We start from the raw sequence: 18,383 nt of genomic DNA on the forward strand, positions 1-18,383 counted from the left end.
AGCTCCCCTGGCGACGGCCGTGATATGATCTTCTAAAGACAGCCGTACATCCAGGAGGACGCCCAGATTGCGAGCCCTTTCCATGGGGGCCAATAACTCGATTGAATAATGGATTGATGGATTGATTGATTGAAGACACCATGCCTTTCTGCACTTTGTCTTTAAGCTCACATATGGATCGTTTGCTCCTGAAGAGATTGTAAAATCCAGGGATCCTACTTTTTATCGCATGGTCCCAAACGACAAGAACCAGTACATGGGAATTATCCATCTGCTTCTACACTTTGGCTGGACATGGGTGGGTCTTTTTACAGGAGATGATGATAGCGGGAAATATTTCTTGCATAGCATGGAAGCGCTGTTTTCCAAGTATCGAATCTGTTCAGCCTTCCTTCAGGTGTTCCCACGCCAAGGCCGTGTCTTGTCCAGTGATGATATGGGTACATTTGGAAATATCCACGTATCTGTTATGGATCAGAGGGCCAGAGCATTCATCATCTATGGAGATACCATGAACCTCATGTGGTTAATTACCTATAGCACTCTTCTAGTTTCTGACAACGCTTATTTAGGGAAGGTGTGGATCATGACCGCCCAGATGGAATTTGCAGTAACGGGTGTGACGAGACGGATGGATTTTCAGATGTTCCAAGGTGCCCTCTCCTTCACCATTCATTCCAAGGAACCTCGGGAATTTGAGATGTATCTTCAGAATAAAAACCCATACCAGCCTGAAGGTGATGGCTTTGCCCAGTTGTTCTGGGAACAGGTTTTTGAATGTTCATTTCCAAATGCTGGAGAAACATTGGAGCCAGATGAACTATGTACTGGGAAGGAGAACCTGGATAAGCCACCTCGGTCTGTTTTTGAAGTGAAGATGAGCGGCCACAGCTACAGTATCTACAATGCTGTCTATGCAGTAGCCCATGGTCTCCACGCAATGCACTCATCGAAGACCAAACACAGAGTAAGAATGGGGGAGCAAAGACTGGAGTTTGAAGACATGCAACCTTGGCAGGTAATATTCCCATAATAGAATAATCTTTAAATTAAATTAAATCGCTTTAATCTAGATTGCAGAAAATATGACTTCTGTAACAGAATCATCAGTGCTTGGAACACTTTACCTGACTCTGTGGTCTCTTCCCATAATCCCAAAAAGCTTTAACCAAAAACTTTCTACTATTGACCTCACCCCATTTCTAAGAGGACCATAAGGGGCGTGCATAAGAGCACAAATGTGCCTACCATTCCTGTCCTATTGTTTTTCTTTTTCTCCTTCTTATATATATATATATATATATGCTTATTCCTCCTAATATTTACTCATATATATGTTTATGCACTATATAATCTTTTTTGTATGATACTTATATATATTGTTGTGACAAAATAAATAAATAAATAAATAAATAACAGAGATGGAAGGGACCTTGGAGGTCTTCTAGTCCCATCCCCTGCTCAGGCAAGAAACCCTATAGAATTTCAGACAAATGGTCGTCCAATCTCTTATGTTTTCTACGATCCTGCTACCAGAAAATAAATAGCATATCAATGTGTCCAATCATCAACAAAATATATATTGTACAGAAGCCAAAAACTATTGGGAGAAAATAAAGGGTTGGTTAGAAGAAATAACCCAACAACATATTGATTTAAAACCGGAGTTGTTTTTATTGGGGATCCTACCAGAGAAAATTAGTAAAGAAAATATTTATTTGATTAGACATGTAATTACAGCAACAAGAATAGTTTTTGCGCAAAATTGGAAAGCAGAGAAAATACCCCTGGAAGGAGAAATTATTAGAAAAATGTTAGATTGTGCAGAAAACAGATTAATGAACAGATTAACCTTAAGGGTTAAAGAAAGAGAGGATTTAGAATGTTTTAAGATATGGGATAAATTTTACCATTGGTTAGAAGAAAGGTACAGATAAGTAATGAATAATTATTTAAGAAAATGATAATACTGTATTTGTGGAAAAATGGCAATTGTTTAAATTGACGTGAAGAAAGAAGAAACAACAAAATGATGGAGCTAGGAAGAAAACACCGAGATGCCACATGTAAGGAATTGCTGATGTTTTAAATGTATGTTTGTCTATAAAATAAAATCAAAACTTTATAAACAAACAAACAAAATATATATTGATGATTAGAATTAATAGTTCAGTTCTTGGGTATTTATGTCCATTATTGTTTTCATGGGAAATCAAATGCTTGCCTAGTTAGTGAAAAAATGTTTTGATCATTATGGCAGCATGTAGAAGCCTTATGCTGACACATTAATTAATACAGGGTTTGTTTGTTTTTTATTAACAACCGCAATTGGGACTTTCAGCTTGGGGGTTAAGCAAAGCGATCAGTATGATCTTATTTCAACTTTCCTTTGTTGTACAGACTTGTGAAGGTTGTCAGAATGAGGACTAATAGCAAAGTAATTTTTAGCATTATTGTAAATAAATATTTGGTAAATGAGGCAGTCGCTAAATGAAGACTATAATCTGTAATCACTGTCAACTGTCATAGATAAATATTTATTGCCCAGCAGCAATATGTTAATGAATGGTTAAAATGGAATGTAAGGGAATAGAAAATAGTGAAATAATATTTTAAAATCTTATAGAATTAGGAATGGAAAAGCAACTCAGGGAAACAGACTGAGTAAATGAATTAATAATACAAGAGAGGAATAAGCTCCCAGAGTCACATTGTGATGAGATGGGTGGCAAACATATTTAATAATAAAAATATACTGCTGGATTTTGGTCTAGAAAGAGTGGAAATGTCCAATTTTTACATTCATCTGCCAAGTAAGCAAAAACAAAATTATCGCTGATAAAATTCATTTTCTCTGACTTTTTTCATGCAATGTCATAGTATCTTTTTTGTTCTGTTTTTATATCTGTTGAAAAAACAAACCAACCCAAAATTGGATGGGGATCCTCTTTCATTTTCCTCCCTCCCTTCCTCCCTCCTTTCCTGACTGCCAACATTTTCTCCTCGGAGTCTTAAATGCACAAATAATGTTTAGAAAAATGGCCATGCCTATCAACTTTGTTATAGGAGACCAAAAATAGATTGGACAACAAGAGAATATAGAACAATTTGTTCTATAATATGCAGATTTTGAGATGGATAGTAGATATATAGATGTTAGATGTTTGAGAGAGATATGATAGACGATAGATAGATAGATAGATAGATAGATAGATAGATAGATAGATAGATAGATAGATAGATAGATAGATAGATAGATGATTAGATGATGGATAGAGAATGGATTGATAGATGATAGATAGATAGTTGGATGATGAATAGATAATAGAATAGAATAGAATTTTTTATTAGCCAAGTGTGATTGACACACTAGGAATTTGTCTTGGTGCATATGCTCTCAGTGTACATAAAAGAAAAGATACGTTCATCAAGGTACAATATTTACAACACAAATGATGGTCAATATATCAATATAAATCATAAGGATTATCAGCAACAAAGTTACAGTCATACAGTCATAAGTGGAAAGAGATTGGTGATGGGAACGATGAGAAGATTAATAGCATTGCAGATTTAGTAAATAGTTTGACAGTGTTGAGGGAATTATTTGTTTAGCAGAGTGATGGCCTTCGGGAAAAACTGTTCTTCTGTCTAGTTGTTCTGGTGTGCAGTGCTCTATAGCATCGTGTATAGATAGATAGATAGATAGATAGATAGATAGATGAGATTCCCCTTAACTTCAATGAAACCCCTGAAAGTCTTGAGGTGAAAGTCCTGAGAAAGAATATATCTCTTCATAGCTATGGGTCATAGAAACCCATGTCACAGAAAACAATGCTCTACTAACAACATTTCTCTAAAATAATGGAATACAATTTTCAAAATCTTATCAACTAGATGCCTTTCTCTTGTATAACCATTTGTCATTCTGCTACTGGAAATCAGGAATTGGGAGGAGACTCATATCTTAACTCACAAGAGAGGATTGTCTATGTGGACAGAAGGGATTCATTCTCAAGATCTAAAGAAAATAAAGCGGTACAGAACAGAACAGATTAACAGAGTTGGAAGGGACCTTATAGGTCATCTTGTCCAACCCGCCCCCACACTCAAGCAGGAGACCCTATACCATTTCTGAAAAATGGCTGTCCAATCTTTTCTTGAAAGCCTCCAGTGATGAAGCTCCCACAACTTCCGAAGGCAACTTCTGTTCCATGGATTGATTGTTCTCACTGTCAGAAAGTTCCCGTCTCATTTCTAGGTTGAATCTCTCCTTGGTCAGTTTCCATCCATTATTCTTTGTCTGGCCTACAGGTGCTTTGGAAAATAGCTTGACCCCCTTCGTCTCTGTGGCAGCCCCTCAAATATTGGAACAATGCTATCATGTCTCCCCTGGTCCTTCTTTTAAATTTCTGAAGCCAAACGTGGGCTATAACCTACATTTCCTGCCTTCTAGACTCACACCTTATCTACTGTCCTTCCTTCCTTCCTTCCTTCCTTCCTTCCTTCCTTCCTTCCTTCCTTCCTTCTTCCCTCCCTCCCTCCCTCCCTCCCTTCCAAAAGTCTCCCTGATGCAGAAAATAATCTCCTAGATTAATTTATATTGAATTTAATTGCTTCCAACATTTCACAGGTTGACATTATACTCTTACTTTTATTATCCCTTGTACTGTTTTCTCTTCCTCCCAGTTACATGTATTTCTTCAAGGGATGTCATTTAACAATTCAGCTGGAGAGAACCTGAATTTCAATGAAAGAAGAGAAATTGTTGCTGGATTTGATATAATGCACATGATCTTATTCCCAAACAACTCCTTCCATAAAGTCAAAATTGGATGGTTAGAACCAATGGCTTTGGAAGAAGAACAATTCTTTATAGATGATGAAATTATTGAGTGGCCCAGCTCCTTTAACCAGGTATGCATTGTTAGATTTCCTTGACAGATTTTCCTTCAGAGAATAGAATAGAATAGAATAGAATAGAATAGAATAGAATAGAATAGAATAGAATAGAATAGAATAGAATAGAATTCTTTATTGCCCAAGTGTGATTGGACACACAAGGAATTTCTCTTTAGTGTATATGCTCTCAGTGTACCATCTGTGGTTACACATTTCCACTACTGTAAAATTTGTCCATACGAAAAGATGTTGCAGTGAGATCTAAGAGAATTCACTATGGCCGACTTGCCTCAGTCAACTTGCCCTGGCTGTCTACCATGGTCAATTAGCCAAAGTCAACTCATTGCAGGCTAACTTGCCATGGAACAATTTGCTATGGCCATCTCACCACAGACCAATTCAATATGGGATAATTCAAGAGAGAGAGAAGTCAATTGCAGATAGTCTTCTCTTGCTTTAGGTTTGAACCTTCTTAAGTTAGAAGGCTGGGGTGAGCTGCAATTCTATTTGTCCTTTTCTTGAGTTATCCCATGTTGATTGTCCTATGGCAAATTGTCCCATGGTAGAATGACCAGGACAAGTTCACCCAGGGTGAGTTGTCCCATTTTGGTTGCAGTACTAGTATAAATTCAGTATTGTTGTGGTTTTATTAAGTATTACTATTATTACTACAGAGGTGGTATTCAGCAGGTTCTGACTAGTTCTGGAGAACCAGTAGCGGAAATTTTGAGTAGTTCAGAGAACCAGTAAATACCACCTCTGACTGGCCCCGCCCCCATCTATTCTCTGCCTCCCGAGTCCCAGCTGATTGGGAGGAAATGGGGATTTTGCAGTAACCTTCCCCTGGAGTGGGAAGGGAGATTTTACAGTATCCTTCCCCTGGAGTGGAAAGGGAGATTTTACAGTATCCTTCCCCTGGAATGGGGAGGAAATGGAGATTTTACAGTATCCTTCCCCTGTCATGAATACCAAGCCACGCCCACAGAACTGGTAGTAAAAAAATTTGAATCCCTCCATTGTGTTACTAGCAACAATATTTTGGAAAAAAAATTTCTTCAAATAGGAAAGTAATATAATTTAGCGCACTTTTTAAAAAGGCTTACATTTCTATTATCTGTATATATTCATGCGTGTTGGTCATTTGTCTGTTTTCCGATTTTCAGGATCCCCCCAAAATAACTAAATTTTCTTAGCTTCCTTACAACCTGGACTTTTTTATTTTATTTTTATGAACAGGTATGTCCTATTTCTGTGTGCAGTGATTCATGCCCACCAGGGTTTCAGAAACAAAAGAAGGAAGGGAAGAAATTTTGTTGCTATGACTGTTTTCCATGTCCAGAAGGAAAGATCTCCAACAAAACCGGTAGGTGATATAGCACCCTCAATTTTTCACCTAGCCTTAGAATTATGTAAAGTAGAGATTCCTGCAGATGAAAACGTGATTAAGAAAATATTGGAATGTGCAGAAATGAATAGATTAACACTTGCAATTACAGGAAACGAAGAATCTGATTATTATGATATATGGGATTTATTTTATCAATGGCTAGAGAATAAATATGAAAGTAAAGTATAATAAAGTTAAGTAAGTTGAGAAGAGAAATGTTATAATAATAGATATGTTAAGTATTAGTATTAAAATAAGAGTAGATATAAATAATGAATATGGTGATAAGCTTTAACTGTTATGACACAAAAATGTTGTACCCCGATGACATACTGTTTAATCAATGATGGAATGTTTGTATTAAAATAAAATTAGATAGATAGATAGATAGATAGATAGATAGATAGATAGATAGATAGATAGAGATAGAGATAGAGATAGAGATAGAGATAGAGATAGAGATAGATATAGGTATAGATATAGATATAGAGGAATATGTAAAGTGGTGCCATTCAATATCTGAGGATTGCCTTAATTCAGATTAAGGAAGCAAGCCAAATTGAGCTGGTGTCAACAGTTTAGAGATAGGCAAGATTAAGAAACATGAGCTCTTGAGATTTCTTGTTGTCATTAAAGTATTATAGCACGTTCTTGAAAGTCTACCAGATATTCTACCCAGTACTAAAGGTAAAGGTAAAAGTTCCCCTTGCACATACGTGCTAGTTGTTGCCGACTCTAGGGGGCGGTGCTCATCTCTGTTTCAAAACCAAAGAGCCAGCGCTGTCCGAAGATGTCTCCATGGTCATGTGGCCGGCATGACTCAATGCCAAAGGCACACGGAACGCTGGTACCTTCCCACCAAAAGTGGTCCCTATTTTTTCTACTTGCATTTTTATGTGCTTTCAAAACTGCTAGGTTGGCAGAAGCTGGGACAAATAATGGGAGCTCACCCCGTTACAAGGCAGCACTAGGGATTCGAACCGCCGAGCTGCTGACCCTTCGATCGACAAGCTCAACGTTCTAGCCCCTGAGCCACCGTGTCCCCAGTACTACTTAAGTATAATACAATCAAGTTAGTTACTGCATTTTTTTTGTAGCACTTATTGGGATTCTAATATCACTTTGAAAGCCTGTCTGGTGGTGCCTTGTATTTGAAAACAAAGATGTGCAACTTTGATGGCTCCTCCGTGTTGTTCAAGTGAGCTGTCTTGATTTGTTTTCCAATCCTGTCAAGCTCTAATAGATATGCTTATTTTCCTTGCACTTTTCTTTTAAGACACAGACGAATGTATGCAGTGCCAAGATGATCAGTATCGAAGCCAGAGCAACGACAGCTGCTTGCCCAAGATCATAACATTTCTTTCCTATGAAGAACCACTAGGAATGAGTTTAGCCTCAATAGTCCTTTGTTTTTCACTGGTCGCAGTCTGCGTGTTAATTACTTTTATTAAGCACAGCGATACTGCCATAGTCAAAGCCAATAACCGGGAACTCACTTACACTCTCCTTTCCTCCCTCTTCCTCTGCTTCCTCTGTTCTTTCTTATTCCTTGGCCACCCCCATAAAGTCACTTGCCTCATTCGCCATGTTGCTTTTGGTATCATCTTTACGGTGGTGGTATCTTGTGTGTTGGCCAAAACCATCACTGTGGTTCTTGCTTTCATGGCCACCAAACCAGGTTCCAATGTGAGGAGGTGGATGGGAAAAAGGCTAGCCAACACCATTGTCCTTTCCTGCTCTCTCATTCAAGCTGGCATTTGTACTGTATGGCTTGCCGTTGCTCCTCCGTACCCCAAGTTGGACATGACATCCCTGCCGAGCGAGATAATAGCAGAATGCAACGAAGGCTCTACCTTCATGTTTTACTTTGTTTTGGGCTACATGGGACTTCTGTCCATCATCAGCTTCATCGTGGCTTTCCTGGCTAGAAATCTGCCAGACGCTTTCAATGAAGCCAAGTTCATCACTTTCAGCATGCTCATGTTTTGCAGCGTTTGGTTGACTTTTATCCCGACTTATTTGAGCACCAAAGGCAAATACATGGTAGCTGTGGAGATCTTCTCCATTTTGGCCTCTGGGGCTGCACTGCTTGCCTGTATCTTTTCTCCAAAAGTTTATATTATCCTGCTGAGACCTGAGCTGAATAATAAGGAGGGATTAATAAGGACAAAGAATAAACCCATGTAATTGCATCCTATTACATAATGTGATTGACATCAAACAACTCAGTTTCACAACAAGTACTGTATTGTTCAGAATATAAGACACACTCCCCCCCCCTTAAACAGTTTGAAAATTTGGGTGCATCTTATACACCAAATGTAGCCCCACCCACAAGGCCATAAAAGTGAGGCACAGAGACGGTGATGGTCTATGGCAATCCCTGCAGCCTGGAACAGCTGATTGGGGGTATTCTGGGAAGCCGATCCACCCACCCATCAGCTGCTCATGCTAAATCAGGCTGCAATAATGTGCTGAAGCTGACCTGGCTATTCGCTATTTGCTGCATGGACGTGTCAGAATTTTCAGCAGCAATCACATCCAGAAAGCACACACAAGTAACTGATTCAGCAGGATTCAATAACTTCTCTTTATATATAATATAACACATGAAGTAAAGATACAATACTAGAATCAGGTTTTCCAATGTGGTAATAAATACAAGCAAAACACAAGCAGAGGAGAGGAGTTTCAGTTTTAGTTTCAGAGCTCAGCACAACAGTTGAGCTAAGCCACGCCCAGGCTCCTTGCTATCTGCTTGTTGTTCACACAGCAAATACTGTTTCAGTTTCCAAACAGACCTCAACTCTCTCACACACTGACAGGATGCTAGCCAGATGAATACCAATGGATGCTGGTAGGCAGAGGCAGAATTTTTTTTCCCTTATTTTCCTCCCCAAAAACTAAGGTGCGTCTTATACTACGGAGCATCTTATACTCAGAAAAATATGGTAGATCTGCTAATCAATTATTAGTTGACATCACCCAACAAATATATGAAAAAAATAAACATAATAAAGTACTTTTATTTAATTATATAATTGCAAGTTTCAACCAAAAAAAAAACACTTTCTAATGCAAGATTGTTCGTAAAATTATTCATTGGTAAATCTTACTGAATCCATAGGCTGGGATGACACACTCAGAATTAAATTGTTGGATAGGAACTCCAAATTGCATTTTCCTTACCACTTAGACTAACCAGTGGAATGTTTATCTGAACCCTTATTTGTTTGTACTGTTAAAAAGCAGATTTGGACAGAAATTATACCCATGTGTAAACTAATTCATTTGTTGAAAAGATGGATGATTTTCTTTTCTTTTCTTTTTTTTTATTGAAAAAGTTTTACAAAGCTTTTTCCATCCGCCTTTCCCTCCCCTCCTCCCCTCCTTCACAAACCCCTCCCCCCTCCAACTTCACGGAACAAACACAAGGTTTAGTTAAAAATAAAACAAACATATGCTAAAAAAATTTTCCTCCCAACTCAATTATACTCCTACAATTCTCATCAGTTCCTAACCTCCCCCAAAACAATCAGAAATAGTACATCCTAATCATTCAAAGGCAGTCTGATATCTCTTCATCTGATATCTGTTTTGAATATAGTCAATCCATTTTTTCCATTCATTTAAGTATCTTTCTTGTGTATTGTCTTTCAAAAAGGCTGAGATTTTTGCCATCTCAGCCAAATTGGCAACTTTCAATATCCATTCTTCTATTGTAGGTAATTCTTTTTTCTTCCAGTACTGTCCTATCAGTAGTCTTGTTGCCGTTATTAGATTTAAAATCAATTTAGTCTCAATTACTGTACAGTCCGTGATAATTCCCAGTAAGAAAAATTGCGGCAGGAACTTTATCTCCCTTTTCAGAACATTTTGTATAATCCACCAAATTCTTATCCAAAAAGTCTTAATGTTCTTACAAGTCCACCAAATATGAAAATATGTAGCATCATCACAATTACATCTCCAAACAAAAACAACGTACTATAGAAAAAATAGAATATAAAGGTAAAGAGAGATATCAACAGAAAAAGGTGGATGATTTTCATGGTGTATTGCTACTTGTTAGAATTAAAGTGGTCGACTTTTCGACCTTTGCAAGGATGTCATAATGTACCCTCTGATGGAATATTTTTAGGAAATATTTTTCATTGTTAAGATTGCTTTTAAATCTCTCACCACTGCCGTTCAAAAAATATGAAGATTAACTTTCAAAACTTTTGCATGGATTTTTTTAATATTTTTGAACATGTATTTATATTCCTGCCCTAGTGAGATGACCAACTGAGATTTGGTTTCCTAAGATCTGGAACAATATTTTACATGAGATCTCTCTGGGGGCCCCTACTCTTTGGAACGAACTTTCCCCTGGTTTACGACAAATACCTGACCTTCGGACTTTTCGCCGCGAACTGAAAACATACTTGTTTGTTCGTGCGGGGCTTTCTTAATTGTTTAGTTTATAATTTTAAATTTTTAGTTTTAACTGGGGTTTTTAGATGTTAATTATTTTAATTTCGGCCACACTGTGTAATAAGTTTTTTAATTTATTTTAATTGTATATTGTCTCTTTTTATCTTGGCTGTACACCGCCCTGAGTCCTTCGGGAGAAGGGCGGTTTATAAATCTAATAAAATAAATAAATAAATAAATAATAAATCTCATGGGCTGCTTTTATTTGGCAAAATTTAAATTGCATTGGTTATATCTTTCATTGTAACCTGAGCTGATTTATATATTGTTGATAGATTTCTCATATTTTATTTCTAAAGAAGAAATGATGCAGAAAAGTTACAGTAAAGAAGCAAATAAATAACTTTCTCATGGTCAAGTATATGTTATTGAAAGGAGTAGTTTTATACATTTCAGTATGAATAATTATTTATTTGCATAGTTATTTGCATGTGTGTGAGTGTGTTAGACTTAGAATAACTTTATTGTCACTTTGAATGTACACTAATAGGCATACATTAAAATGAAATGTCATTTCATACAGCTTTCAATCAATCAGTCAGTTTATTACAGTCATAGACCAGGGACCAGAACAAATAAAAACACTCAGTAAATATACAATTAAAAATTCTAGTATAAAATAATAAAAAAGAACTAAAATCTGTGATAAAATCCAGTCTGTCAAGTATACATGGTCTAGTTATACTAAAACTGCAATCCATAAACTGTGTGGCCTGTTGTCAGCTTAATACTAAAAGGGAAAGGAATAAGCAGTGCAAAAGGTTTGCCACATGTGTTATATAACATAACTATGGTGGAGAAGACGAGAAGGAAGGACTCCCTGGAGAAGAGCTAATGCTGGGAAAGACTGAGGGCAAAAGAAGAACGGGATGACAGAGAATGAGGTGGCTGGATGGAGTCACTGAAGCAGGAGGTGTGAGCTTAAATGGACTCCAGAGGATGGTAGAGGACAGGAAGGCCTGGAGGAACGTTGTCCATGGGGTCGCGATGGGTTGGACATGACTTCACAACTAACAACAATAATGGTGGAGAAGACACGTGTTTCCAATGAATCTCCAGTGCTGCTGCACGGAAGCTGCCCACCTGCACTGTAGTTATGGACCGTTCATCCTTAAGCAGCCACTGGAGATAAGCAGTGTCAGAATGGCCAGGATACCTAGCAGTGATTGGCAGGATATGTTTTTTTCCTAGTTTCAACGTAAAAGAAACATCGAAGGAGTATGTGACCCATAGTCTCCACCTCTCCTGAGCCACAGGAACCGAGTCTTTCAGTCAATAGTATATTTTTATACTGCTTTGCTCGCAGAAGCACGAAGCCGAAAGCACCAGCCTGAAGATGATGAGTGAGACCTCATCGAAACATCGCTAAGATACTCACAACCTTACATGGGAAAAGACCCGAATATGCCAAGACCTACACACATACACACACACACACACACACACACACACACACACACACACACACACACGTTTTCTGAGGTTTTCGCGGGTGTTTGTATGTAGGTCTTTGGTTATTCGGGTTTTTTCCCACGTAAAATTGGAAGTGTCTTGGCAACATTTCGATGAAGTCTCATTCGTCATCTTCAGGCTGGTGTTTACAGCTTCATGCTTCTAGGAGCAATGCTCCTAAAATGCCATTTGGAAACCTGCCCTTATCGACAAACAAGTCCCTAACGTGAAGAATGATGCAAGACCCACACTCACCAATTCCACACAGCATGTCACTACCACATAACCACGCAGAAAGCAAACTCAAACCCACACCGATGATGAAGCACAACCACGGACCAGAAGCCAGACCGCAGCTGCATCATTAGCCATTTCAAACCCCTCCAATCCACACATGCAGCAGACTGACACCCACCATGAAGATGGAGCACAACCACGAACATGAAGCCAAACAACAGCAATGCAGCTCACCAACTCAAATCCCCCTGCAACTCAGACTAACCTGAGCACAGCCAAGCCCCCTGCAACTCAGACTAACCTGAGCACAGCCAAGCCCCCCCACCCACAGAACACACCCCCAGCCAATTAGAGCACAGCCAACCCCACCATCCAATCAGAGCACAGCCAAAAACCCCAACCAATCAGAACATACCTCTACCCAATAAGAACACAGCCAAGCTCCCAACCAATCAGTTCAAACCCCCACTAGCAGTTAAAAGGAAGAAACAGCTGTGATCACACATTGCTCCTAGAAGCACGAAGCTGTAAACACCAGCCTGAAAATGACGAATGAGACTTCGTTGAAACGTCGCCAAGACACTTCCAATTTTACGTAGGAGAAAACCCGAATAACCAAAGACTATATATATTTGTTTTCTGAGGTTTTCACGGGTGTTTGTATATAGGTCTTTGGTTGTTCGGGTTTTCTCCCGTGTAAGATTGGAAGTGTCTTGGCGACGTTACATATATATTCGTTACATATATATATATATGTTTTCTGAGGTTTTCGCGGGTGTTTGTATGTAGGTCTTTGGTTATTCTTTTGCTCCCAGAAGCACGAAGCTGAAGCCTGAAGATGACGAATGAGACTTTGTCGAAACGTCGCCAAGACACTTCAAATTTTACGTGGGAGAAAACCCGAATAACCAAAGACATAGATAGATAGATAGATAGATAGATAGATAGATAGATAGATAGATAGATAGATAGATAGATAGATAGATAGATAACCGAATCAGTAGTAATAATACACTGCCTTTTGGTCTGTGAATAAAAAGATAAGTGGTTGCCTTATTTTTTCAAAGATTTTAAATTTGGAGAATCTCAACCTGAAATTCAGTTGGTAGAATAACATTTCAAACAAGCAGATGAAAGACAGCTGAAATCCTAACAGTGAGAGATGGGAGATGATAGAGTGGCTTATGTCATTTTTATGGTTTGTTTACAGTGATGTTACCAATTGCTCCTCAGTAGCATCCATAACAATCTATAATAATATCAACATGAAGACAAGACTGTTATAGCAGGTTGCTATGGCATCATAATATCAAATGCCTAAGGCATGCCAACTGAGGGATACCATTATTAAAGGTAAAGATAAAGGTTCCCCTCGCACATATGTGCTAGACATTGCCGACTCTAGGGGGCGGTGCTCATCTCCGTTTCAAAGCCGAAGAGCCAGCGCTGTCTGAAGACGTCTCCGTGGTCATGTGGCCAGCATGACTCAATGCCAAAGGCACACGGAACGCTGTTACCTTCCCACCAAAGGTGGTCCCTATTTTTTCTACTTGCATTTTTATGTGCTTTCGAAACTGCTAGGTTGGCAGAAGCTGGGACAAGTAAGAGGAGCTCACCCCGTTACACGGCAGCACTAGGGATTCGAACCGCTGAGCTGCCGACCTTTCGATCGACAAGCTCAACATCCTAGCCCCTGAGCCATGTGTCCCATCTTTTATTATTATTTATTTATTATTTATTAATTATTTATTAATTATTTATTAATTTTTATTTTTTTTTTATTATTATTATTATTATTATTATTATTATTATTATTATTATTATTATTATTATTGTTATTATTATTATTATTATTATTGTTATTATTGTTATTATTATTATTAATCTTTTATAACATTATTACCCATCTGTGATTTACCTTCCTTGCAGATCTTTAGATAACCGTGTTATTTCAGTCCTTATTGCCCAATTGCCTGCCTGAAAACAAAGGGGAAAAAAGATGGGGAATAAAATAATTAGCTGTCAAGGAGACTCCTAGGAGGGACAAATTACAACCCTTGAAATTATCTACTATTAGTTTGCTTTGGTGCAATGCCAAGAAACCGTTCCGGAAAATAATACCGAAAGCAACAGACAAACTAGATGTGATTAACAAATCCCCTGGGTTTTTTACCTTTCGTAGCCATAACCAGAAACAGAAGAGAGACACAATTCTGTAAGACATACTATGGTCCCTTCAAATTGTCTTGCATTCATTCAGTGATTCATGCATTCTCAAGGATGTTGATATTCACGTTCAGGTCGAGATTGTTTTCCAAGTCAGGTCTTCAATCTTCCTCTGCAGCTTGGGAGAAAATAGCCATTTCAAGGGATGAGGCAGCAATGGCTACATCCAGAGAAAAGGTCTTCTCGTGGGCTCTGATGCTAGTAGTGTTACTCCTGCTGTTGCCCCAAATATCATGTGCCAATTCCAGCACGAACTGCCCCTTGATCGAGGTGCAGCCGGTTCCTCATGAATGGCATAAACCTGGCGATCTCATGATTGGTGGCATGGCTTCTCAAATCATTTGCTTTTTCCCTGCAGTTAACTTTGAGCGACATCCCGATGCGGATCTAAATATTGAACTTGCAGTGTAAGGCTATATATATATATATATGTATGTATATAGGGATGCTCAGGGGCTAGGACGTTGAGCTTGTCAATCGAAAGGTTGGCAGCTCGGCGGTTCGAATCCCTAGTGCTGCCGTGTAATGGGGTGAGCTCCCGTGACTTGTCTCAGCTTCTGCCAACCTAGCAGTTTTGAAAGCACGTAAAAAATGCAAGTAGAAAAAATAGGGACCACCTTTGGTGGGAAGGTAACAGCGTTCCATGCGCCTTTGGCATTGAGTCATGCCGGCCACATGACCATGGAGATGTCTTCGGACAGCACTGGCTCTTCAGCTTTGAAATGGAGATGAGCACCGCCCTCTAGAGTCGGCAACGACTAGCACGTATGTGCGAGGGGAACCTTTACCTTTATGTATTTATTTTATTTTATTTATTTATTTTGTCACAACAATATATGTAGGAATCATACAAAAGATTATATAGTATATAAACATATATGGGTAAATATAAGGAGGTGTAAGCATATATATAAAAAGAAGAAAAGAAAAACAATAGGACAGGAACGGTAGGCACGTTTGTGCGCTTATGCACGCCCCTTATGGTCCTCTTAGGAATGGGGTGAGGTCAATAATAGAAAGTTTTTGGATAAAGCTTTTAGGATTATGGGAAGAGAACACAGAGTCAGGTAAAGTATTCCAAGCACTGATGATTCTGTTACATATATGTACGTATATACTTTCCCTGTACTCATGTCATCTTGGAGTTCCAGGAAAATGCTGGAATTCCTAAAATGTGGTTCATGGGTTTTCCCTTTTTTAAGAAATTCCAGGGAAAATAGAGGACCACAAAAGATGAGACGGTCAGTCTTGGTTAGGAGGTAGGGCAGTGCCAGGTAATACAAAAGATAAAAGGTAAAAAGAAAATATTGACAGGTCTGCTTCTATTTCTTTCTTTCTTTTTCTTTCTTTATTTTTGTCAAGCGTATATAAGAATACAGATAAAAGTATAAACATGATTATGAACACATGAAATGTATAAACATGAGTATGAACACAAGAAATGGGTATGAATAAATGGGAACAGTAGGACAGGGAAGGAAGGCATGCTGGTGCACTTATCCATGCCCCCTTAAAGACCTCTTAAGAATGGGGTGAGGTCAACAGTAGACAGTCTAAGGTTAAAGTTTTGGGGGTTTGGGGATGAAACCACAGAGTCAGGTAGTACATTCCAGGTATTGACCACTCTGTTGCTGAAGTCGTATTTTCTGCAATCGAGTTTGTATCTTAAGTTTGTATCTATTGTGTGCCCGTGTATTGTTGTGGTTGAAGCTGATGTAGTCATTGACAGGTAGGACATTAATGTCTGATATGCAGTGCAGGTTCCAGACAGATGAGCTGCATTCGAGAATTGGTCTGGCGAAGGTTTTGTATGCCCTGGTTAGTAGTACAATGTTACCAGAGAAGAAGCTACACAAGATTAGGTTAACAGCTCTTAATGCCTTTTTGGCAATGTTGTTACAGTGGGCTCTGGCACTTAGATCTTTAGAGATGAGTACTCCAAGGTCCTTGACAGAGTGAGGGTTGTCTTCAAGGACATGTCCATCTGTTTCTATATCATGCCCGGAGAACTGAATGGATGGGTCCACCCAGATAATCTGAACTGTTCTCGATTTACATTACACAATATTTTCTTCATCTTTCTTCTCAATGGTTTCAATGGTTTCAAATTTTCACCCCATCCTCCTTGATGCTTCTTTGTTTCTTCTTGCATTCTTCTTTGTAATGCGATCCTTCTGAAGTGCTCTTCCTGCAAGCCGTATCAGTGGATTTAATTTGAAAAGCCACCACATTTAATCGTCATTACCAGATCATGTAATAATTTAATCTCACTGTTCAATTACCTGCTGTATAAAAGAGTGCTTGCTTTGATCGGTTCTATATTGCCTTCCAATTAAATGTTTTATTCCAATTATATCCACCTTCATTGGATGAACCCTTGTTGTAGTGCTCTGAAAATGAGACAAGAAGATCCCCCTGCCTATTTTCTCCAACTATTTACAATTTTATACATCTCAATCCTCTTCAGCCCAACAAGAAAAACTCAAAAAAAAACCCTCTTCAACCCAACAAGACAGACACAAACTTCAGAGGATAATTAGAATGGCAGAAAATATAATTGCTACCAACCTGCCTTCCACTGAGGACCTGTATACTGCACAAATCAAGAAGAGGGCCGTGAAAATATTTACAGACCCCTCGCATCCAGGACATAAACTGTTTCAACTCCTACCCTCAAAACAACGCTATAGAGCACTGCATACCAGAACTACTAAACACAAGAACAGTTTTTTCATTCTGCTAAACAAATAATTCCCTCAACACTGTCAAACTATTTACTAAATCTACACTACTATTAATCTTCTCATCATTTCCATCACCAATCTCTTTCCACTTATGACTGTGTGACTATAACTTTGTTGCTGGCAATCCTTATGATTTATATTGATATATTGACCATCAATTGTGTTGTAAATGTTGTACCTTGATGAACGTATCTTTTCTTTTATGTGTACTGAGAGCATATGCACCAAGACAAATTCCTTGTGTGTCCAATCACACTTGGCCAATAAAAAATTCTATTCTATTCTATTCTGTTCTGTTCTGTTCTGTTCTGTTCTGTTCTATTCTATTCTATTCTATTCTATTCTATTCTATTCTATTCTATTCTATTCTATTCTATTCTATTCAGTGTTGTATCATTAAGTGTTAAATTGTACCCTATGACTATCATAAGTGTTGCACCTTATGATTCTTGACGAACGTATCTTTTCTTTTATGTACACTGAGAGCCTATGCACCACAGACAAATTCCTTGTGTGTCCAATCACACTTGGCCAATAAAAATTCTATTCTATTCTATTCTATTCTATTCTATTCTATTCTATTCTATTCTATTCTATTCTATTCTATTCTATTCTATTCTATTCTCTCAAGTCATTTTCTCTCTCTAAATAAATAGACTAGAAATGCTACTTTTTTTTTCCAGTTCTGTGTCCCCCGAATATTTGGGCCATCTATTTGTCTTTGCAGGATGGTGACAAAATTCTATCAGCATGTCCTGACTTTGGCATTTGCTGTAAGTGAGATCAATGAAAATGCAAACCTCTTGCCAAATCTTACACTCGGCTTTCACATATATGATAGCTATTATGAGGCACGGATGACCTACTGGGCCACCCTGGACCTGCTTTTCAAATCACGACGATTCCTTCCAAATTACAAATGTGACTCAGAGAGGAATCTTATGGCGGTCATTGGGGGA

The 18,383-nt window shown here is 38.3% G+C and overlaps 1 protein-coding gene across 1 annotated transcript; it reads left to right on the forward strand.

Annotated features, from left to right (window-relative positions):
* The first annotated feature begins 229 nt into the window (after positions 1-229).
* Positions 230-8,476, forward strand: LOC131196869 (vomeronasal type-2 receptor 26-like). Its single transcript, XM_058180282.1, has 4 exons — positions 230-1,018; positions 4,690-4,917; positions 6,139-6,265; positions 7,566-8,476. Exons 1-4 carry the CDS (start codon positions 230-232, stop codon positions 8,474-8,476), a joined length of 2,055 nt encoding a protein of 684 aa, XP_058036265.1.
* Positions 8,477-18,383: the final 9,907 nt, after the last annotated feature.

This window comes from Ahaetulla prasina, chromosome 4 (assembly GCF_028640845.1).
Source record: "Ahaetulla prasina isolate Xishuangbanna chromosome 4, ASM2864084v1, whole genome shotgun sequence".
NCBI lineage: Eukaryota > Metazoa > Chordata > Lepidosauria > Squamata > Colubridae > Ahaetulla > Ahaetulla prasina.